This window comes from Xenopus tropicalis, chromosome 8, assembly GCF_000004195.4.
Source record: "Xenopus tropicalis strain Nigerian chromosome 8, UCB_Xtro_10.0, whole genome shotgun sequence".
In the NCBI taxonomy this organism is placed as follows: Eukaryota; Metazoa; Chordata; class Amphibia; order Anura; family Pipidae; genus Xenopus; species Xenopus tropicalis.
The window spans coordinates 34,988,493-35,011,891 of NC_030684.2; the positions used below are offsets into that span (position 1 = coordinate 34,988,493).

The following is a 23,399-nucleotide window of genomic DNA, read 5'->3' on the forward strand; positions in this document are numbered from 1 at the left end:
TGTTTCTCCAATCATTGTTTCTACAACATGGAACCTTAACCTGTGGTTCTATACCTGTAATGGAAATATATACATTGTGGCTTTGCTTAACAATGTATGTAAGGAGTTGAAATACAAGGATAGCTAAGCAACAAACACTACAGATCTGTGCTCTAAATCTTATCTTACAATGTAGAAGCCAAGGTGTGTTCTCAGACAAAAATAACAACAAAGGCATATGTACAAGTTGCAAAAGATTTATTCAGAGAGGTAGATGGGAATGGGTGGGGATTACAAAGGATAGACAAAATCGAGAAATTTACATTTTGCAAACTTCTCTATCTTCATTTTTATACTGTATGTTTTTACTCTTCAGACTCTTTCTGTAAAGCAAAAGAGAAGTATATGATAGACCAGACAGAATTGGCATGGAACAATCAAAGAATGTAATCTAACAACCACTGAAGCAACTATAAACACATTTTACCTTGCTTCCAGCATCACGGCTCTTTGCCCTGAGCTTATTGACTTGTGACTCTGCAATGTCTGCCCTTTCTTCAGCTTCCTCGAGCTCATGTTGCACCTTTCTGAAGCGGCCCAAGTGACTGGTGGCTTGTTCCTCCTAGGAGAATGGAAAGGTAAAAAGTCACCACCATGCTTGGTAATGAACCGAACCTTTTAAATATGGCCTTTAAAGAAACACAGTTTATAATTTAAGATAACCGAATTTAATCTGTACTTACAGCCTCCTCTGCCTGCCTCTTGTAGGCTTTAACCTTAAGCTGGAGTTTGTCTACTAAGTCTTGAAGTCTCAGAACATTCTTTCTGTCTTCCTCAGTCTGTAAAAAAGAAAACAGGTCAGATGGATCCTATAACTGGTAATGAAATTTATCATTGTTATCAGTGGAATTTTATTTTTTCTAAATGCATACACAGTGTATAAGTGATCAGTCAAGGAAAGGGCTGTAGGGTTAACACTGCTGGATTGGCATATGTAAATAATGCAAAAAGTGGTCACAATATTAAATGTAAGTTTACTAATGCTTGGCTGTAACATGGGCAAGTTTCAATTAATAGTAGTAGATGTGCAATATGATGTAAATGATAATGCTAAAACATGGCTGAATATAAAGGACATAGTGAGTAGGAAGTTGGACAGTGCTTTTGTATAACATGTGGTATACTATACTTGGATTAATGATTTTGCTAAAGCTTATGATATAGTGCCATATTAACTGTTACTTTTTAAAGTAAGGTCTGCTGATCTTGGTGGTGCTATTTGTGTGTAAATAGAAGACTAGCTATAGTACCTAGTACAGAGAGTTATGATTTTAGATGATGAACAAATACATTTATCAAGGGAAGTGTCATTCTAGCCAAATGGACCTTGACAAAATGGTGATCAGGGCAAACTTTAATGGGATTGATGATTCCTTGATGATGAGTGATGTAAGTGAATTTGCAATTAATTTGCTATTGTTCTATCATGGAAACACTGCTAAGGGCCAGCAAGATTGGGCAGACAGCCCAAGTTGTGGGAATTCTTTTAGTACATGTTCATCCAGGGACTGGACTGTCTTTTTGGATGTGGGAAGCTTCATGTGGGTTTTTTATATTTTTCAGGATCATCCTAATTAATGGCAGAATACTTTACCTGGTAAGTGAGCTCCTTCACTCTCCTCTCGTATTTACGAACACCTTTCACGGCATCCACACCACGTTTCTGTTCATTATCCAGTTCATTCTCCAGTTCACGTACCTACAAGTAACATTGATATATGAATTAGCAAATGTAAGACACATGCATATCAATTTGTTACCATGGGGGCAATGTGAAAAGCACATACCCTGGTTTCCAGTTTCTGGAGCTGCTTCTTGCCTCCCTTCATAGCCAGCTGTTCAGCTTCATCCAGACGATTCTGCAGGTCCTTCACAGTCTGTTCAAGGTTCTTCTTCATCCTCTCCAAGTGGGCGCTGGTGTCCTGTTCCTTCTTCAGTTCCTCAGCCATCAAAGCAGCCTTTTATGAAAATGGAGAGAAAAGACATTAATTAAAGTGAGTAATAATTTCTTAAAGAACTACACTGTTTGAAGATAATGAAATACACACATCTGTAATGGCTTTCTTGGCCTTCTCCTCAGCATTTCTTGCTTCTTGCACAGCTTCCTCAGCTTCACTCTGGAGCTGTGAGATGTCAGCTTCAAGCTTCTTCTTGCTGCCAATGAGGCTTGTGTTCTAGAATACAAGGGCACTTTTGTCAGACAACAAAATATATTTGTATATTAATGTATTAACATGTATGACAAAAAAATGTACCTGTGAGTGCAGTAGCTGAACACGTTCACTTGCGTCTAAGAGTTCTTGTTCTGCAATCTTACGAGATCTCTCAGTTTGTTCCAGAGCAGCCCTGTTTTCTTCAATTTCAGCTTGCTGCAAGTTATTTCTGCGCTCAATCACAGCAACTTGTTCTTTTAGGTCATCCTGTCCTCTTAGTGCATCATCCAACTGGAGCTGAGCATCCTTTTATGAAAAGAGGAACGTGAGAATAATCATTGAGGGAGAGAGAATAATAAATGAAACAATATCAGAAACATTACTGTTTGGTGATATATCTATATGATGAATGGTGAAAACAACAAGGAGTCCTAATGTTACCTTGTACTGAGCCTGCACATTTCTGAGCTGTTTCTGAGCCTCAGCAGCTTGGCGGTTGGCATGGCTAAGCTGGATCTCAAGTTCATTCAAGTCCCCTTCCATCTTTTTCTTTAGTCTCAGTGCATCATTTCGGCTCCTGATTTCAGAGTCCAGTGTGCTCTGCAGGGTATCAATGGCTCTCTGGCTGTTTCTCTTTAGCTGTTCAATTTCCTCATCTTTCTCTGCAATCTTCCTGTCAACCTCAGATTTTATCTGATTCAATTCAAGTTGGATGCGCAAAATCTTGGCTTCTTCATGTTCCAGAGACCCCTATTTTTTAAAGAAAGATGTTGAAGAATATTCATGCCATACTAAATAGAAATATTTTTTATTTTTTCAAAACCATACATATCCTATTGCATATAGTTCAAACTACTTATTAAGAGCTCAATACCTCGGCCTCTTCCAGTGCAGCCTGAAGGTCGCTCTTTTCCTGCTCAACTTGTTTCTTGGCTTTCTCCAATTCATTAATTGATTTTCCACTTTCACCAATCTGTTCAGTCAGATCTGAGATCTCCTCTGCAAAACCAACAGTTCTCCAATTAAAATGAAAAAATTTTCCAGTCCTTCTTCTTTACATTTGTAGAGTCCATAAAGTTGGACAAAATTTACTGTTCGATTAATAACATGAATGATGCAAAAAATCCATTAGGAAGAGTAATTTACAAATACAGCCGCAAGCGAGTTTTTTAACTACAAGTATGCCTATTGATGCTGGTGAACACTGGAGTTAATGCCAACCTGAACTTAGTGGTTCCAATTCCCACTCTAAAATGTAAGGCACAACTTGTATCTGAATGCTCACACTTGTAATTATTTTAGTTTTGGCGCACTGGCCCAACATCAGCCACAGTGCCACAGGTAGCCACAGTTGGGATGGAATTCTAAGGGGAAACCCTGCATTGTTGGGGATTTGCATCTATAAATTGTACTTTTTGTACACTGCACTACATTAATGACCCTTTAATAATTGTGTGGAAATATATACATACGCTGTAGGTTCTTATTTTCACGTTTCAGTGTCTCAACATGCTCAAGGGATTCCTCATAAGCGTTCTTCATCTTGAAGATCTCAGTGCTCTGGCTGCGAGCTTCCTTCAGAGCTGCCTCCAATTCAGCTTGTCCTTCCTCGTACTTCTGCTTCCATTCTGACAGGACCTGTTTAAAAGGGATAAATATCATAATCATCACAAGAGATATTTAAAAAAAAAAAGGTGTGTCCCAAATTTTAACACAAATAGTGAAAAAAAATGTATATACCTTATCAAAGTTCCTCTGCTTCTTATCAAGAGCTGCAGCTGCACTGTTTGCTCTCTCAACATCAACCATTAAGTCTTCCACTTCAGACTGTAGCCTCTGCTTTGTCTTTTCCAAGGAGGCACATTTGGAGTTCACAGCCTCAACTTGCTCCTCAGCATCCTGTAAACGCTGAGCAAGCTTCTTCCTGAAATTACATTGAAAACAAAAACATTTTAGAAAATTATCCATCTACCGTTCTGCTTATAAAAGAATAATATTTTTGAACCTACTTAGCTTCTTCTAGTTCCTCAGTGCGCTGAATGGCGTCAGTTTCATATTTGGTCCTCCACTGAGAAACTTCACCATTGGCTTTAGATAAAGAGCGTTGGAGTTCGGCCTTGGCTTCCTGTTCCTCCTCATATTGCTCACGGAGCAAGTCAGAGTCATGGCGGGCGGATTGCAGAGCATGAGCAAGGGCATTCTTAGCCTGAAAATATTATTATTATTACTACATAATATTATGTAATAAGGGGGCCATTAAGAAGCTGCATACTATAATGTGTTCAGCTGCTTTTTAATCTGCAATACTAGGGGGCACATTTACAAAAGCATGAATGCTCGGAGTGTACATTCGAACGCTCTGAGCGTATTTTCACCGAATTTTTCGGACGTCCACACGACTTTTTCGTACACCACACGACTTTTTTGTACGCCGCACGACTTTTCCGTATGCCGCACAACTTTTTCGTACGCTTGCGCGAAAAAATCGGAAAGGTTTTACTGCCATATACAATGGTTCGGTACGAAAATTTCGTGACTTTCGGATCGCCAACACGATATTATCGTGACTAATACGATTTTTTCGTAAGCATTTTGGGGATATTTGCTATCTTCAGAAATTTTCCAATCCGAATTTTTCCCATTCGGGATTCGAATTCGTGGATTAGTAAATCTGCCCCTATGAGTGTAACCTAAAATTATTATTACTATTTTTAGAAAAGGTATCTCCTCTTGTTAATTTAGGAGATTCAAAATTGGTAATAAGTGGTTACCTTTGACTCCTCCTCAAGCTGTCTCTTGAGTTCTTCAATTTGTTGGGTAAATCCCTGCTTTCCTCTGGAGAGTTGAGAGATTAGAGATTCCTTTTCTTCAACCTGGCGTGAAAGCTCACCTTAAAGTCACAGAAAACAAAAATAAAGGTTAATAAAATATTCCAAAAATTATATTAGCTGTTTATCATACTATTTCTACTAATGATAATAATAATAATAATAATAAAGCTCTAAATCAATAAGATTATTATAATTGATTTCTAATAATTTAGTAGGGCATTGTTTAACATTTGCTTTTAAATGTTTTCATTTTAGCATTGTATTTTTTTACTAATATTCATTTGTGGGGTTGCATTTTATGGTGCATATTATTTTCACACTCACCATTCTCAGTCTGGAAGCGAGCCCTTTGGGCAGAGAGATCATTCAGAAGACGCTGTTGCTCATCACTCTTGGACTTAACTTCACTAAGTTGGTCTTCAATCACTCGGTTCACTTTTTCAAGGTTGGCCTTCAAAGCAAGTGATTTAAATTTAAAACCAATTTAATTGATACAAATCTTTTAAACCTCTTTACTTTTAATTTTACTTTTACGCTTTGTCAGTCTTTTTTAAATTTGTATACCTTGGATTTGGAGACATTCTCCAAGTTGCTGGCAAGATCATCAATCTCCATCTTGAGCTCACTCTTTTCCTTCTCCAGCTTCTGTTTCACACGCTGCAGATTATCAATTTGTTCCCCAAGCTCAGCTACGCTGTCGGCGTGCTTCTTGCGCAGAGCTCCAGCTGTTGCTTCATGCTGAAGGGTTGCCTCTTCCAGGTCGCGTCTCACTTTCTGGAACTCAGCTTCTCGTTTCTTGTTCATTTCAATCTGTGCAGATGTTGCACCTCCGGCTTCTTCAAGCCTTTCACTGATCTCCTCAAGTTCCCTGGAAAGATCAGCCCTCTGTTTCTCAATCTTTGCACGAGCTGCACGTTCAGCCTCAATTTCCTCCTCAAGTTCTTCAATACGAGCCTGAAATTTGCATAGGGTTATTGTTCAGGCATGATTATATAGCTTGAATAAGCAATGACTGTGACTAACAATGCTTTACCTGAAGTTCCTTGATCTTTTTCTGTAGCTGAGAACCCAAAGATTGTTCATCCTCTATTTTCGCTTGGAGCTGGCTGATTTCAAAGTCTTTCCTGCATTTTAAAAATGGTACAAATGAATTATTTTTTACATACATGCTGTTTTTGAAAATCATTTTTGTCCTTCATGCAAAATCCAAAAGACTTATACTAACTTTTTAAGTTTTTCTTCAGTTTGCTGTTTGTCATTTTCAAGATCCATGACTGTTTCTTGGGACAATTTCAGATCTCCTTCCAGTTTCCTCTTTGCTCTCTCAAGGTCAAGACGAAGTTTCTTCTCTTGTTCCAGGGAACCTTCCAGCTAATTTAATAGTAACATATGCTGTTTCAAAGTTACGTTTTACAAAGAATATCAAAACTAATAATAATAATTAATAATGTAATAAATAATAAACACATTAAAATAATATATAATAAAACAATAACAGATTTAAACTCACATCATCTACTTGTTGTTCCAGTTTAGTTTTGGCTTTTGTCAAAGAGCTGACTTTGTCCTCTTCAGCTTGAAGATCATCAAGAGTTTGTTGGTGAGCCTCCTGGAGGGCCTTCTTCTCTTTGGTGAGTTTGGAGATGTTCTCATCAAGAACTGCCATTTCCTCAGTAAGGTTCTTGACCTAAGGGTGGGGACAAAATTCATTTTAATAATTTTCTTACAACACACATATATTCCTGTGTATTTAGAAGCTTTTTCTTACTTTGTTTTCTGTGGCATGCTTCTCCTTTTCTACTTTGGCCAAAGTAAGTTCAAGATCATCAATGTCTTTCTTCAGCTCAGAGCATTCATCTTCCAGCTTCCTCTTCTTTGCTGTCAACTCTGCATTGCTTTCCTCCTCATCTTCAAGCCTTTCTGTTATTTCCTTGATTTTAGATTCCAATTGGATTTTGACTTTGATGAGGCCTTCACATCTTTCCTCAGAGTCAGCCAAGGTTTCACTTTCCTATTTGAATATGAGAAAGATAGCATCATACTTAATGTTGTGATAAGAAGATTTAATTTCCCAAAAACATTAACAGGAGTCTGATTTTCTTACTGTTTGAACTTGCAGGGATAAATCATTCTTCTCCTGCAACAAAACAACCATTTTCTCCTCTAGTTCTTTCTTCCTTGCTTCTGCCTTGGCCAGTGCATCTTTGGTCTTCTCAAATTCTTCTTTCATGTTTTGCATCTCCTTCTCAGTCTCAGCACTCTTCAGGAGAGGTTTAATCTTGAAGTACAATTTCATCCATGGCCAGTGTTTGACATTCATGAATGACCTGAGATTGTACTGGATGGTATAGATGGCTTCCCTATATGTAAAAAATGTAAATAATAAAATCTTGGCCTAATAATCTTTATAATGCTCTGCATTTTGTAAATGCAAAAAGTAGAAAAAATACCTTCTTTCCATCATTTTCTTAAACTCTACTCTCATCAAGAAACCTCTGCACAGAGCTTGTGTACGAGTGATAAGTTGTGCCAGCTTTTCATCTCTCATTTCCTCTAGGGTACCCAAAAGACCAGCTTTGAAGAACACCTTAAAACATAACAAATCATGGATTTTAAATTATTTTTTGTGACCAAACAATATATGTTCAAGTTGTACACATACTCATTAATTAACTTTGGAAAATAGCTTCCATACCTTGGTGTGTCCAAATTTATACTGAGTGTGATCAACATCAATTGAGCCCAGGAGCTTCTCAGAAGCTTTCTTGCTGTCAATAAACTGCCCATCTGGGATTGCACTGGCATTCAAAACCTTGTAACTAAAAGAAAGCAGAATAAAATATACAAATCATGAACTCCTTAAGCACAGTAAACACAACATAATATGCACAAAACATTAGCCCCTTAAGCACAGCATAAATACTGAGAAAAAACATGAAATAATTTTACTGAAAAGTTGTTTCTCTTTAATAGCCTTTCCTTTTTGGTGCAACAAAAGGCATCTAATATATCTAAAATGCTATACATTGTAAAGCTATTAGAGTTATATACCGTTGTTTGAAGTCACCATAGAGGATTCTGCTTGGGAATCCCTTTCTGCAGATTCTAATACCCTCCAGTACACCGTTACATCTCAGCTGGTGAATGATCAGGTGATTTTCCATGATACCTGGGAAAGAGTATTTCATAACATTACAAATGGACATTTGTTAAGGAATGTTTTTGATTCATCATCTGTAAAACTTATTAAGAAATCTTTACCAGGAGTCTTGCTTTCATTTGGAATGAGACAACGCACAAAGTGGGGGTGGGTGCTTCTCAAGTTGGTCATCAGTTTGTTTAAGTTTTCCTGAAATGCATGTGCCATTTTGAAATGTACAATGAAAACATGGAAGTGGACATAATAATTACATGTACCAGTAGTAGGGATGATGAATTAAATCCATAATGCTTGAATTTTCTGAATAAAGAATCCGTTGACAAAAGATTTTGGCCAAATTCCAAGCCAAATTTAAACCCTTATTTGATTAATTAAAAAGAAAAATCTAAAAATGTAATAAACTGTTAATGAAAAACTGTTGTGTTCAGATATCCAGATCTTTAAACTCATGTGACTAATGTAATAGCTTGGATTTAGTGTGGCCAAATTCCAAACCTGCCTTAATGGCTTTAATCACTGTCCAATGTATGTAATTATACTAACCCTGAAGAGAGCAGATACAGTCTGGAAAGAGGAGCCCTTCTTCTTCTTTCCACCCTTGCCACCAGCATCAGCTGATTAAAGCAGATAAATAAATAAATTAGAATCATAGAACCAACACACAAAATTTACAAACTGTAATGATTTAGCAGAATAATTGCTATTATTACCATCAGCTGCAGCATAGCTGGAGTAGAGGAAGGACAGCAGTTTAACTGAAGACTTCTGATATAGTTGAACAACAGACTCGTTCAGTGGATCCTTGTTCTTATCAAGCCAGCCGGAGATGTTGTAATCCACAGTACCAGCATAATGCCCCAGAGAGAAGTGAGCTTCAGCCTTTCCTTTGCCAGGCTTGGGCTTTTCAAAGTTCTTGCATTTGCCCAAATGTTGTTCATAGAGCTTGTTCTTGAAGGAGGTGTCAGTAGCCTTGGGGAACATGCACTCCTCTTCAAGGATGGAGAAGATACCCATGGGCTAGAAAAAATATACAGAGTGTATAAGCTATACATAAGAATTGGTTTGGTACTTGAAGAATGAGTGAACTGAATATAAGTTAACCAACCTTTTCAATAAGCTCAATGCAGGCAGCCAGATCCATACCAAAGTCAATAAACTCCCAGTCAATGCCTTCCTTTTTGTATTCTTCCTGTTCCAGGACGAACATGTGGTGGTTGAAGAACTGCTGCAGTTTTTCATTAGTGAAGTTGATGCAGAGCTGCTCCAAGCTGTTGAACTGAAATAATATAACATTGTTAAAATTATTGCATTTACTGCATTTACATACAGTTGATATGAGTTGAATTTAAACTTACATCAAAAATTTCAAATCCAGCAATATCCAGGACACCAATGAAGAATTGTCTTGGTTGTTTGGTATCCAGCTGTTGGTTGATACGTGTGACCATCCACAAGAACAGTTTCTCATACACAGATTTGCAGAGGGCACCAACAGCATTATTGACCTGAAGAGAAGAGAATGTTCAGCAGATTCGAAACAATATGGAACTCAAGGCTGGCATTAGTAAAAACGTTAGAGTACCTGTCCGACAGTCTGGCCCTTGGTGACAAATTCATTTCCGACTTTGACCCTTGGATAACACAATGCCTTGAGCAAATCAGCAGAGTTCAGACCCATCAAATAGGCAATTTTGTCAGCATCTAAAAATTATGAAAATAATATAATGGATTCTTAATTATGACTTAAGCAAAATCAATGTAAACTGAATATTTACTCAACAGGACTAACCCTCTGTGCCATCAGGCTCAGCCTGCTCCTCTCTTTGTTTTTGCTTGAATTTCATGTTGCTGTGGTGCATGACTGCTCCGGTCAGTTTGTAGATACCAACCTTTTCATCTTGATTGAAACCCAAGATGTCAATGGCACTCTGTAAGTGAAACAGTGAGTGAGTACAGACTGAAAGTCGACATATACACAATATTCATTGCCCACAAATTGTTTCCATTTCTTACATCTGTGGCCATCAGTTCCTCCTGATCATCGATACTCTTGACAACGATCTCACCCTGGCTGATGAATGGAAAATCATATGGGTTGGTTGTGATCAGACACATTTCTAGATAGGAAAAGAGAACCAATAGGATAAAAGGTCAGAAAGTGCAAATACATACTTACTGAGGAAATCATTTTATTAAGAAATAAATTCTAATTACCAATAATCTCCGGTTTCTTGTTTGTCATCATCTGATAGAAGATGTGATAGCTTCTCTCAGCTGACAGCTGGAATGTAACTCTGGATTTTTCTAGCAGATCTACAGATACACAGATTTATAATTAACTTCAAATGAACAAAAGACAGAACTCGCAAGGTAGACAGGCAAATAATATCTTACATGTTTCAATATCAGCTGATGACAGTTTTCCTGTGGTACCAAAGTGGATTCTGATGAATTTACCCTACAGAGTAGAGTTTAGATGTTAAAAAATCAAATAATCAGAAATATTATATAAATATATGCTAATTCCACTGAAGTACTTACAAAACGCGAGGAGTTGTCGTTTCTCACAGTCTTGGCATTACCGAAGGCTTCCAGCAGAGGGTTGGCTTGAATAATTTGATCTTCAAGAGTTCCCTAGAACCAGAATCAAATGAAAATATATTTAATTTATTGGTTCATATATATCAGAACTAGGTACTTAGGTACTCTGGTTTACTTCTTCACTCCATAAACATACAGGTAGTTTAACTGTTGCTTGAATTATCTGGGAATTTAACTTTTAAGCAGTGATGGATGTGAATGATGAGCAATCTCTTTAAAGAACTGTGTAACATGTTGATGCCATATTAAGTATAACAATAATAATACAATACCTGCAAACTGCTGCTGGTAGTTTCCTTCTTCTTTCCGGCATCTCCTACAGCTGCAATTGTTGCAAAGTACTGAATGACACGCTTGGTGTTTACAGTCTTTCCTGCACCAGATTCTCCACTGTGGGTAAGAGATAAAATAGCAACCATTTGATGTACAAAATGCTCAAAAGTATTCTAAATGGCTAAAAAATGTATTCAAATATATTACTTACGTAATTAGGACAGACTGATTTTCACGATCTGTAAACAAAATGAGCATCTTAGTTATATATTTCTGATTTCAATTGGGCAACTGATAATCTATATAGATCTGCAACTCCATGAGAGGCACAAGATGACTACTGTGGCTGTATAATAAAAATGTAAAATAACTATAGAGAAGGAGTTCTCATTACCTGTTAACATGGCCTGGTAGGCATTATCAGAGATGGAGAAGATGTGGGGTGGGGCTTCCACTCTCTTCTTTCCTCTGTAGCCGGCAACGACCTCTGGGTTGTACACTGGCAGCCACTTGTAGGGGTTCACAGTGACGCAGAAAAGACCAGAGTAAGTCTGAAACGACACAAAGATATTAAAGAAATTAACCTTGTGACAGTATTTCTGATCTCATATATGTTTCTTTATTAGGAACATTCATAGTTCTAGAACCTAGAAAAATATTAAGAAGTAGTATTTTTCCTGCAGGGGAATTCAGAGATTCTCTAAATTTATTTTAGGGCCACACTTATCTAAAAAGCTATAAATGTGCTTCTTAAGGGTTTTGTTTGTAAGTCTCAGAAATAGTGAAGCTCTTAAGAAAGGCTTAAATATGATATCAGGGAAGTTTAGCCAGAATGATCTGCAGAGTGACAGAGCCATGACTTTCTAAGAGTTCAAACTTTTCTCCTAAACATGGAAACCATAAATTAGTCTCAAGTCGTTCTGACTTACATAGATCATCCATGCTGCGTAACGCTCTTTGAGATTGTACAGCACAGAGGCCTCATTCAGGTGAGTCATCATAGCCATGTCTTCAATTTTGTCATACTTGGGGGGATTTTGGGGGTAGATCTGGCTGTCTTTCACGGTTACGTTCTGGAACAAGAAAAGATGTGATTAAGGTGTGAAGGATCTTTGAGAAGAGGGATTATTGATTTTTGTTCAGAAACAGAATGTTATACATACATTGCCAGCATCAGTTTTCACTGTGACCTTGCCATCTTCCCGAGCTGTAACCATACCCTTCACGTACAGTTCTTTTGCATCATCTACAAATACTGTGTTCTTGGCATCAAAAGGCTTGCTCTGGGCTTCAATTCTTTCTTTCTCACTTTTGCGGAGATATTGTGCGGCTGGGCCGAAGCAGGCCAAGTCAGAGTCACCCATGGTTGCTGCTTTCTGAAAGAGAATAGTTACTTGGCAAATGTTTACTGTGGCCTAGCTACACACATCAATACAACTGTCCTATATGGTTGTGTAAACCAGCAGTGGATTTAGCAATCTAAGAAGATGTTCAGGGAAGTAATTTTTCCTTAAACATTTCCTGTTTAAAGTTCTTAGATACTAATATATCACAAAGAAATAATTATTTCCACTAGAACAGAAGCTTGCTAGATATCATAGGGAGGCAGTTCAGTTTATAGCTGTGGGCAGCAGGTCTGCATAACCACAGAAACCCACATTCAAGAAACATTTACTGGCTCTCATTTTTTTCAGTGAATATTATCTAACTTTATGGCTATTGCAGACTAGTAACTCATGTTACCAGGAGCTCATAGTGCAGAAAATAGTCCTGCAATAATCAGGTGATTTAAGCTACCAGTAAGTGGGTTAGTGTTTTCCTGTATTACAGAGACATTACATAGCGTTCCATACACAACAAATCATGGCAAGCCATGTTTGCTGCATAAGATACAACTTTGTTTGTAATATAAGAAATGGCTAGGGATCTGCAGCTTTGGCAACCACTTTTGGGATAAAATTTGCTGACAACACTTTATACAGAGACAAGACAATTATTACTTATTATTACGAATATTGCCACTTTATGTTGAAGGTGGAGACGGAGGGACCCTTATATATTTTTTATCAATTAATATTAAGTTTTTCTTACTTTGGGTGGTAAGTTACTAAAAGCAGCAAGACAGTTAGTAACACAGTCTAGTAGGCATAGTTTGGTAACTTAGAACAGGGACCGGAAAACATGGAGTCTTGTGATAATCTGCAGCTTCAAGCAGTGTGGCTCCAGACTGGGCTTATATTAGACAGGAGAGGCTGGCATTATGGCCATGGACTGCCTACTCTACATCCCTTGTGCTGCTTCATATATGAATATGTATCACGCAACAATGAAAGCTCCAAGGATTGAAAGATAATAATAGAAAACATACTTGTGGCAGTAAAAACACCTACATTTTGCACAAATTGGCAAAGCAGTGATTGCAGTGATTTTATTTGGAAAAAAAACCCGGTGCAAAATGCAGAGCACAGTGCTATTGGCCAGAAGGTAGCCCTGGTGCGCCCTAGCCTGGATGTCTGAATAAAACAAATTAGGGATCATTCCAGGGAATTTCTACATGCTGCCCTGTCCCTGCTACCTATGAATAAAGTGCTGGCAAGCACAGACAGAGCTTTATTCAGTACAAGGTGCAACTGTTTACACTCCATTCAAAGAACAAAAGCTGTACCTCTAGGCACAACCTGTGGAAAATGAAACATGGCACATTGTGCATGTTGTTTGCAGATTGCACCTTGGATGAATATTTCCCAATGAGCCCTCCTGTGTGTCATTGTTCAAAAGCATAATCATACTGGATTTAAGTTTAAATATTCCAAATAGCAGCCATTGTTAAAGTTCAGCCAAATTACTACTCACCCTTTAGCTCAGATGTAGATGAAAATTTGAAGATTGACCCCCTATAATGAAAAAAGAATATTTATTAGTGATTCCTAAATATAATCAAGCTTTTCTTAGTGGAATATAAGGCATATAACAGACAGTTTTCAAGAACAACAAAAAAAAGTTTCCATAGCATTAATCTTTTACTCTGAACAAACAATCCAGTAAGGGAGCTATCTACATGTCTCAACTATATATGCCCACAAATAATCTTAACCTGAGTTTCCCACTGGTTAATATGGTCTAGTAACCCTACCAAATGCTGTTCCATAGATATATTATTATAGTATGGCACAATGCAGTACCAATACCATGCAAATGTGGGCTACAAACATTTTAGTAAAAGTATAAAAGTTTTTGATTAAATTTCCACTGCACATAAATGTTCTACAAAGTTATAATGTGTTGTTCAAGGATTTGCAAAGAATTACTTGCTATCACTACCAGCAAACAAGAGCTTATTCTATATTGCATTTGCCCACACCAAAATAACCTGCAAAGCTTTCACTAATGCTTGTGCATCGTACTCACCCAGCAACTGAGATGTAGCCAGATGAAGAAAGCAGCTCAGCTTATATATGCAGTTGCTACCCTCCTCAGCTTTCTTCTGCCAAGGAAGACATCTCAACATTACCATAACGGTACACCCTAACCCAAAGCTGTCTATTCATCACAAGTAAAAATAACTCACATACATTAATTCAGTAGAAGGCTCAAAATACCTGAAGACGTTGAAAGCCAACTGCTTCTTCCAGTCTCCTGTCACTAGCAGCAGCAGTGATTGTCAGTTTAATCCGTGTAACTCTGCTGCACGAAGAAAAGTTTTTGTTTTCTGTACACTGTTCCAGTTATTTGAAAATAAAAACATCATATTTGAAAAGGTTTGTCTCTTGCTGGAACTAATTATATATATATAAAACAGGAGGCTGTCCCTGGTACTTTAACAAGGGTTTGATTTCTGATCTTGTAATCTACATCATTATCTAACTTTTTAAACAGGGGGCCAGTTCATGGCCTCTCAGACTGTCGGGGGGCCAGGTTATAGTTAGTCATCAAACTAGGCCCCCCCCGCCACGGGACACTTCATTAGCTTTGGCCGGTGGGATGCGGTGATGTAACGCGCTGGAGCTGAGGACCATGCTGAGGCAGACAGGTAGTAGTCAGGGGTGAGGATGCAGTGGGGGTGAGGGCTGGGTAAATGACCTCGGGGGGCTGTATCCGGCCCGCGGGCCGTAGTTTGAGGACCCCTGGAATAGGTAATGATATAGCCCATTTGTGTCTCTGTAATTGTTAGGGCAAGGTCACACATGGCATATCATCAGCCTGCGCTTAACCGCAGGCTGACAATCCGCCGTACGCTTAAAGGAGAAGGAAAGGTTAAGTCACTTGGGGGTGCCAAAATGTTAGGCACCCCCAAGTGACTTAAATCGCATACTTTTTTCCCCCGGGCTGGTGCCCCTGTTAGGAGAGAACAGCACCAGCCCGGGGTAGCAGCGAGCGCTTCCTCTTCCGTATTCACTGCGCACGCATGCGCAGTAGAGTGAAAAATCCGAACTTAAACATAGAAGTCGGCTTTTCACTCTACTGCGCATGTGCCGGCCTTGGGATTTCGCCGGCAGCGCGAAGACGGAAGGAGGAAGGCTCGCTGCTACCCCGGGCTGGTGCTGTTTTCTCCTAACAGGGGCACCAGCCCGGGGTACAAGGTAAGCGATTTAAGTCACTTAGGGGTGCCTAACATTTTGGCACCCCCAAGTGACTTAACCTTTCCTTCTCCTTTAAAAGTACTTGTAGTTGTGCCTGCAACCGGAAGAAATGAATCCACCCAGGTGCAGGCACACGCATCTGATATCTGCCAAGTCTTGCATTTCTTGGCGGATATTGGCTGTGTGCGCCCCCGAATGGATACAATGCTTTCGGGTGTAGGCACAACCTTGAAGAATTTTTAAGCGTATGGGCAGATTGTCAGCCTGCGCTTATCCGCAGGCTAAGAATATGCCATGTGTGACCTCGCCCGAAGGGATCTGGTCTACATTGATGGCTGCTACAAACATCAGTAATGGCAATGCAGAGGATCACCAAAAAGCAGTTCCTGTTTGGTAGAATGAAAAATAACAAGTCTCTCAGTTAGATTTGTAAACTTGAGAAGCCAGACAACGATGACAGATATTATAAATGTGACCAAGCTTCAAAGCAGGAGGCTGACAAAAATTCCAGTCAGAAGGCTAAAGATATCACATAAAGGTGAAGTCCAAGACCAGGCAGGGGTCAGGGGATGCAGGCAGGGGTCAGGGATCAGGGGAAGCATAAATTAGTCAGGCCAGTGGTGATAACAAGAAAAACACTAGATACACTAGAAACAGAGATTGAGTGGGTTCTGTCAGAGAAAACAGATGCCAGTTTTGGAACAAAGTGTAACCAAATGTTTGCTTTTAAGTGCCCTTTGCAGCCAAATCTACCACACCAGGAGTGTCTGACACAGAGCAGAAGCATAGGAAGCTGCATAGATATCACACACAGCAAAAACAGGAATAGTCTATAAACTCATTGTGAAAGTTATTTTGGGAAAATATGAACCGAGAATAATATTCATATTCATGAGTCCATGGAATCATTCATGTTTTTCCATTTTTGTGGTCACCATCCAGAGAAAGTAAACTACAATACTATAGAAGCCAATTTCCAGTGTTTTTGACACCCTAAATGACCAGATATTGTAGAAGAATGAGCCCAGTATAAGGCTAGCATTATAATGTAACCACGGCCAAATCAATCAAGAGGAACTTGAGGGACACAAGAAAGAACAGAACATCCAAGCACGGGAGATTTTTAATGAAACTAAATGTTAATAATAGTAATAATAACCTGACATCAAATCATGTCTATTTTGTATTATAAAATAATTCCTTAAGATTAGTTGTTCAACAGAGTAGTGCACAAAGTGTTTTTCAGCACAGCAACTGTCAAAAGCAGCTTTTACGTGTCTGTATGTGTGAAGACTGAATTGAACTGGAGGGCATCAGTCACTGGAAGACTGAAGTAGCAGACAGAGAAGACATAATTATGCACAATTTAGCAATAAACTTTGATAATGGTGGGCAAGTCTGACACAGCATAAAAAGGCTAAAAGTATCATGTTGTAAAGTGGACAGTTGTAGCCATAAACAGCCAGTTAGTTACTATTGGTGCCACTATATCACTCACAATGACATGTTCCTATTTTGAATTATTAGGTAGCCATGTCTAAAATCTACAAATACCATAATGCAATTCACACTAATACTGTATTTTTAATATATAATATATATTTAACATATAGTAAGTACAGGGGCAGTACTTCCATGAAGCAACTTCAGAAACTCACCTCAGGCGTCAGTACCCTGAAGTTACCAGGGGTGACAAAAAGCCACTCCTGGTAACTTCAAAAAACGAAATTTTGATTTTTACATTTTCTTCTAGTGCAGAGAGAGCTATTGCCCCCCCTCAGCCCCCTCCGACATAAGAAAAACCTTAGTGCAAAGGTGTAGGCGGCGAGGTGTTTGCTGGAAGTTGTAACTCAACTACAAATCATAGACTTGATATTCCTGAAATATACAGTGGGAGCCGTGTATTCTGTCTGTGCACATAAGTGTAACTTAATAACATTCCTCCTGATTCCCCAGCAGGATTAAGAGGCTGTTAAGCTAAGAGGAGTCATGTTTAGCATTCACTTAATCATTTAAGATCTAGAGAAACTCATAATGCAGCAACTGGAGTGGGCCAATGTTGCCCTGCTCACATGGCTATAAGATTGAGAAATTAGTTATAGTGTATGTAGGGATAGTTAAGATCCAATAGTCTTTTGGTGGCCATAAATGCTGATAAAAGCTTATTGGCCCGTGTTTGGTACCAGCCGACAGCCCTGCCCAACCGATATATGCACAAAAATTGGCCAGATATCAATTGGGCAGGTTTGATTTTGACATCGGAATGGGGACCATATCTGCATGTTGATGTACACCTTATCCCAACTTCCTGCTTAGATCCAATTATGATTCAATCAATTGCCCGAGGGCCAAACAATCGCATCAGTCTGATAATGCCCAGCTCAAGGTTGCCAAACAAGCACATCTTCACATGTATGGCCAGCGAAATTCATTAACTTTGAAAAGCTTTTACAGTATATGTATCCAATTATTTATCTATACCAGTCTATCTGCCTGTCTCTCAATCTATCTCATTCTGTCCCTCTATTTATCTGGGTATCTATCTGTCTACCTATCTATCTATACGTCTTTACAGATCCCTATACATGGTGGACCACAGAACAGCATAACATTTTAGTGCATACAATTGTATTTCTATTATAAATATTTTTAATTCATGGGAAAATAGCTTTATGATGGCTAACATGCCCAGTAGCACCATATAACTGAACATACTGAGAATTCCTTCCCAAATGCTATCAGTTACAGAGAGGCTGAACATGACACCTCTTCCCTTGGCAGTTTCTTAACGCCGCTATTAAGGATTAGTCCCTCGTAATCGGTTACACTGATATTAAATAATCTTCAACTATCCCAGTCCCAGAACCCATACGCTTGCTCTCTGCCCACCTGGCGCATAAACTGAAGTCAATATTTCATTCTAATATTGATCACCTGACTTTACTAATTAAAATGTTACTGCCAAAGAGGTCAGAGGAAGAGGAGAAAGGGATGGAGCTCATAAAGACAGCTCTCTGTTTAATCATTATCAGCGTGTCATCAGCTTGACAAGTGAACTTTAGAGCAAGGGATATTTTCGTCTGTGCAAGGGGGGCATTCATGACCCACAGATGCCACATGTTGAGACAAAAATCTGCTGAATATACATTTCTACAATATATATATATATATATATATATATATATATAAACAGGCATGGAATGACGGCACTCACAGGATTTTCTGTTCCTGTGTGGGACTGAAAAGTTGGTCAAAATAAACCTCTTATTATTTTTTTCTGCAAAAAACCCTGTGACTGAGTGTGAAAATCCTGTGAGTGCCGTCATTCCATGCCTGTTTATACTATTTCTTGCACAGGCACCCGGGTATCATCACTAGTTTATGCTGTGCAGCTCCCAAGCATCCTGTATTCTATATATATATATATATATATATATATATATATATATATATATATATATATATATATATAAATATATATATAAAACAGGGACCACTTACTAATGTAGTTGTGTAAATTGTAAACTACATCCCTTCATTTAAATTTACATTTTCTGGAAATCTATTGCAGAAGAAGTAACCTGAGTGTTTATTGTAGAAGGCCTTATACAAAGTGGAAGCAGGCATGCTAGCTCCACTGCTGAGGTTGAATGAAAAGTAATCCATTCACTCCATAGAGACAGCTCCCGCTATTGCTAGATTACTGTTATAAAATGGCAAGGTTTGTTTTATCCAAGTAGTAACTTTTGAGCCTTATGCCTCAGATATAAGGTTCTCCAAGTCTGACGTATTTAGAAAAACTAAACCGAGCTATATTTGTTTTAAATAAAATCCTGTGTCACTTCAATGTATCTTTTAATCTGAGAAAATAAATACACAAGGGAAATGTTTAAAAAAAATGAAATATGGTTGGTACATGGGCCAATAAAAGCTGCTGATGGATAGAGTTGGCAGCTTATCAACCTGTGTATGGGGCCCTCAGAGGGTCCTATCCAATAGATATCTGGCATCAGCTCATCCCTGAACAGAGGAGGGGCCTGCGACGCTGCTTACCTTACCCCGGCACCTTACCCCGGCGGTTTCACAACAATTCACACTTCCAGTCATGCACTTTGAAAGATTAACCTGCATGAATGAGAATCATGGTACCACTGTGACTGGATCTTACCTTTTTACACCTGTCAGTTTCAGCCAACACCTAACTGGACAAGTTCAATGGAACCATTGGGATTGGATGTCTGTAACTGTACTAACATCAAGGGTTTGAATACCGGGGGAATTCCCTGCCAGTCATTTGAACTGAAGAAGCCACTCGGATGAGTTGGTAAAATGTTTTCAAGAAAACTCAGAGAAGCCCACTTGTTTTAGACAACTAAACTTCTACTAGATAGCAACTAGCGGATCTTTGAGTAAATAAAGGGTAATGCAAGCCAAAATCACTAAGGGCGATGCCAATATGTTAGGCATTGCCAGTTATCTAATTGCTAACCTCAGACCACAGACTGGTGGATCTTCCTTTAGAGCTCTTCCACACCACGTTCCCCTGTGGTGGATCTTTAATGCATTCCCCCACAGTGAAAACCAGTAAGAAATGCAGCCCAGTCTTTAATATTAGTTCATATGAGGCTTATACACAAGCCAAGGACATGTTTAGTCAGAGATGCTGGACATTTCTGTTGGTCTTAGTTGAATGTAACAAAATTCCAATGGAATGCCTCAATAAGGGGCTATTGCTGATTGTTTGGAAAGAAAAAAAACCCCTGCAGCTCTGAGTGCTTATGTAGTAATGATGGTGAACTTTAGAAATGTCTTCTGGCATGTGCCTCTCAGAGAACTACCCTAATGCTGGTGAAAAGTATAGGGCATCTATTTATTAGTGCCATATTTGTGAACAGGTATATAGATAACTAGATAGGTCATGGCCCTTTCTAAATGTTACCACCTGATCAATGTAGGGAACTGAAATATCAGAGTAAACATTAATTGTGCATGGTGCACCACTGGGAAATTATATGGACAATTTAAATGTTCATTAAAAATTAACCTGGTACTCCTTATATTCTAATATATTGCTGAAGCATTGGTTCTCAGGGTCTTTATAGGCACGTCTGCTCTCACATGTTTACCTATATGTTTATAGCCTACATCTGAATCCACATAACTGCCCACTCATACATGCCCACAACCAGCTAACTTTTTTGCCTAAGCTTGATCCACCTTATCCCTGTGATGGCATCCTGGGGGAGCATGAGATTAGGAAGAGGAGCTTCAGCTATACCAACCCAATTTTTGGTACCAATCATTGACAATCTCTTGACTTAATTTTTTACCAGTTTTTTTTACCAGAACAAACTGTCCTTTGGTTGTATTTTAAAATATAATATATATATATATATATATATATATATATATATATATATATCGAGTAAGGTTTACCCTTAAATAGACATTACAGTATGAGGTCATGGCTATTTGTGTGCCCAGAACATTCCATCTCCACTAACGGCCATATTCTGTTTTGCTGTCCCACAACAGTGAATCACCAAGGGAAAGTTACCACCCGATACTTTCTTAACGCCAGTAGTGCTATTCTCCTCAGTGACTGCTTACATCCTTATAACATTAAGTTGGGGTACATTGTCTTCTTACACTTGGTTATCCATGTTCACATTATGAAGCTGTGACAATTACAGGCCAAGTTGTTTGGGATTCAGAAAGTAAAGAAAATACCCTACATTATAAACACATACATGGACTAAAAATATATATGGATTGAAAATACTGTATTGATTTGACTGTGGAATCTAAAATAATTCAGAATTGAAAAGTGGATTTAATAGAAATCACACATGACCATCATTTATTAATAATGACATTATGGAATTTAGCCTTAGTTATTTAATACCACCTAATCATATTTTTTTTGCTCAGTAACTCTTTACTACATACAGTGTAGACAGGTGCAAACTATAAAATCCGCAAGCTGCAGTCACAGCCTTTCCTTTCCCACCAACCACAACAGGAGGATATTGAGCAGGCTGCAAACCATTGAGGGTGTTCAGAGTTGCTTGAATACTGAAGAAGCACTTTCTGTAGGCTTTGGCGGCAAATCAGCACGTTTTATGTGATGTAATGTTGACTTTGTTTTGACTGATTGTGGCAAATAAACCCGCAACTTCAAAAATAGGTGTAACCTTGTTTTTATTCAGAGACTTTTGTGAGTCACAGCAAAGTATCCTATAAGACAATGTCATGGTCAATTACCTTGTACAGGTATAGGATCCCTTATCCCGAAACCAGTTATCCTGGAAGCTTCCACTTGAATGAGTTCCTTGATCTTAGCTAAGGGCTCTGGCACACGGGGAGATTAGTCGCCCGCGACAAAACTCCCTGTTCGCGGGCGACTAATCTCCCCGAGTTGCCTTCACCTGCGACTTACATTTTCACCGGTGGGATGGCAGGTGAAGGCAACTCGGGGAGATTAGTCGCCCGCGAACAGGGAGTTTTGTCGCGGGCGACTAATCTCCCCGTGTGCCAGAGCCCTAAAGTACATGATTTCATATTGGAGGCAAATTAAGCCCATTATGTTTATTTACTGTTTAAATAATATTTCTAACAGGTATAGTGATCCACCCAAGCATTCTGGATAGCAGATCCTAAACCTGTATTTAAATAAGTCATTTGAAATGCTCCCTTAACATCTGCTGCACTACTACTTGGTAACACTGCTCTGATTTATGGGACATAGAAAAAAGACTAGAAAGCTCATCTGAGGCCTGAGTACATATTTACTCAACTTTACTATACTATACAAGTACGTATCAAATCTAGCTGAATCTGTAAGATCTCACACCATTAAAGCATGTGTAAAAAAATATACATTTATTTAATAAATAGGAATAATGATGTTAATACAGGTATGGGATCCCTTCTCCACAAAGTTCCAAATTATGGAAAGCCCATCTCCCATAGACTCCATTTTAATCAAATAATTCAGAATTTTAAAAATGATGTCCTTTTTCCCTGTAATAATAAAACAGTACCTTGTAATTGATCCCAACTAAGATGTAATTAATCCTTATTGGGGGCAAAACAATCCTATTGGGTTTATTCAGTATTTGAATGATTTTTAGCAGACTTAAATTATGGAGATCCAAATTATGGAAAGATCCCTTATCCGGAAAATCCCAGGTCCCAAGCATTCTGGATAATAGGTCCCATACCTGTACATTATATTATTTACACATATGTATAAAATGCTTAAACCACTGTAGAATATTTATTTTGAACAAGTCATATTGCTATCAACATCTCTGCTATGATTCTAGCACAGAAAACTCATATATATATCCCATTTTAATCAAATAATTAACATTTTTTAAAAAATGATTTCTTTTTTCTCTGTAATTATAAAACAGTACCTTGTACTTGATCCCAACTAAGATATAATGAGCCAACAAGGGAATTGAAAGAGCTGTAGTTCAACTAGGGCTAGAGGGTTGCACCCCGTTCTCTAACTTCAGCTCTTAGGATCAGAATCAGATTATTATGACATATTTAATCCCCCTCTAATTGCTGTGGCTGCCTGGAATGTTTGAGCTCTTTAAATGACCATCAGCAGTGTAATGGGAATACTCTGCATGCATGTGTGGAATCGCCAGGGGATGTTTAATTGAGATGGTGCCAATATTCTGAATATTCAAGAAGAGGGATTGATTTATTATAGTAACACATGGGAAAGCACTTGTTACACTGGAAGGGG

The 23,399-nt window shown here is 38.5% G+C and overlaps 1 protein-coding gene across 1 annotated transcript; it reads right to left on the reverse strand.

The window, feature by feature from the left end:
* Positions 1 to 220: 220 nt before the first annotated feature.
* On the reverse strand, positions 221 to 14,482 carry LOC100495638 (myosin-4). Its single transcript, XM_031892037.1, has 41 exons — positions 14,466 to 14,482; positions 13,911 to 13,951; positions 12,221 to 12,433; positions 11,987 to 12,130; positions 11,452 to 11,608; positions 11,269 to 11,296; positions 11,057 to 11,174; positions 10,725 to 10,817; positions 10,578 to 10,641; positions 10,398 to 10,496; positions 10,197 to 10,300; positions 9,973 to 10,111; positions 9,766 to 9,884; positions 9,539 to 9,688; positions 9,289 to 9,459; positions 8,894 to 9,200; positions 8,727 to 8,797; positions 8,285 to 8,372; positions 8,075 to 8,192; positions 7,719 to 7,842; positions 7,474 to 7,610; positions 7,128 to 7,383; positions 6,792 to 7,034; positions 6,534 to 6,710; positions 6,249 to 6,394; positions 6,057 to 6,147; positions 5,588 to 5,977; positions 5,348 to 5,474; positions 4,964 to 5,082; positions 4,202 to 4,398; positions 3,933 to 4,116; positions 3,665 to 3,830; positions 3,067 to 3,191; positions 2,634 to 2,942; positions 2,295 to 2,498; positions 2,088 to 2,213; positions 1,827 to 1,997; positions 1,634 to 1,738; positions 723 to 818; positions 467 to 601; positions 221 to 362 (listed from the first exon to the last, which is right to left on the reverse strand). Exons 3-41 carry the CDS (start codon positions 12,419 to 12,421, stop codon positions 345 to 347), a joined length of 5,817 nt encoding a protein of 1,938 aa, XP_031747897.1. The 5' UTR covers positions 12,422 to 12,433; positions 13,911 to 13,951; positions 14,466 to 14,482; the 3' UTR covers positions 221 to 344.
* Positions 14,483 to 23,399: the final 8,917 nt, after the last annotated feature.

Coding starts and splice junctions, on each gene's coding strand:
- LOC100495638 (XM_031892037.1), bottom strand. CDS start 12,421: ATGGGTGACTCTGACTTGGCCTGCTTCGGCCCAGCCGCACAATATCTC. Junction 7,035..7,127: donor TATCCCTGCAAGTTCAAACA/GTAAGAAAATCA, acceptor ATATTCAAATAG/GAAAGTGAAACCTTGGCTGA. Junction 6,395..6,533: donor TGGAACAACAAGTAGATGAT/GTGAGTTTAAAT, acceptor CTATTAAATTAG/CTGGAAGGTTCCCTGGAACA.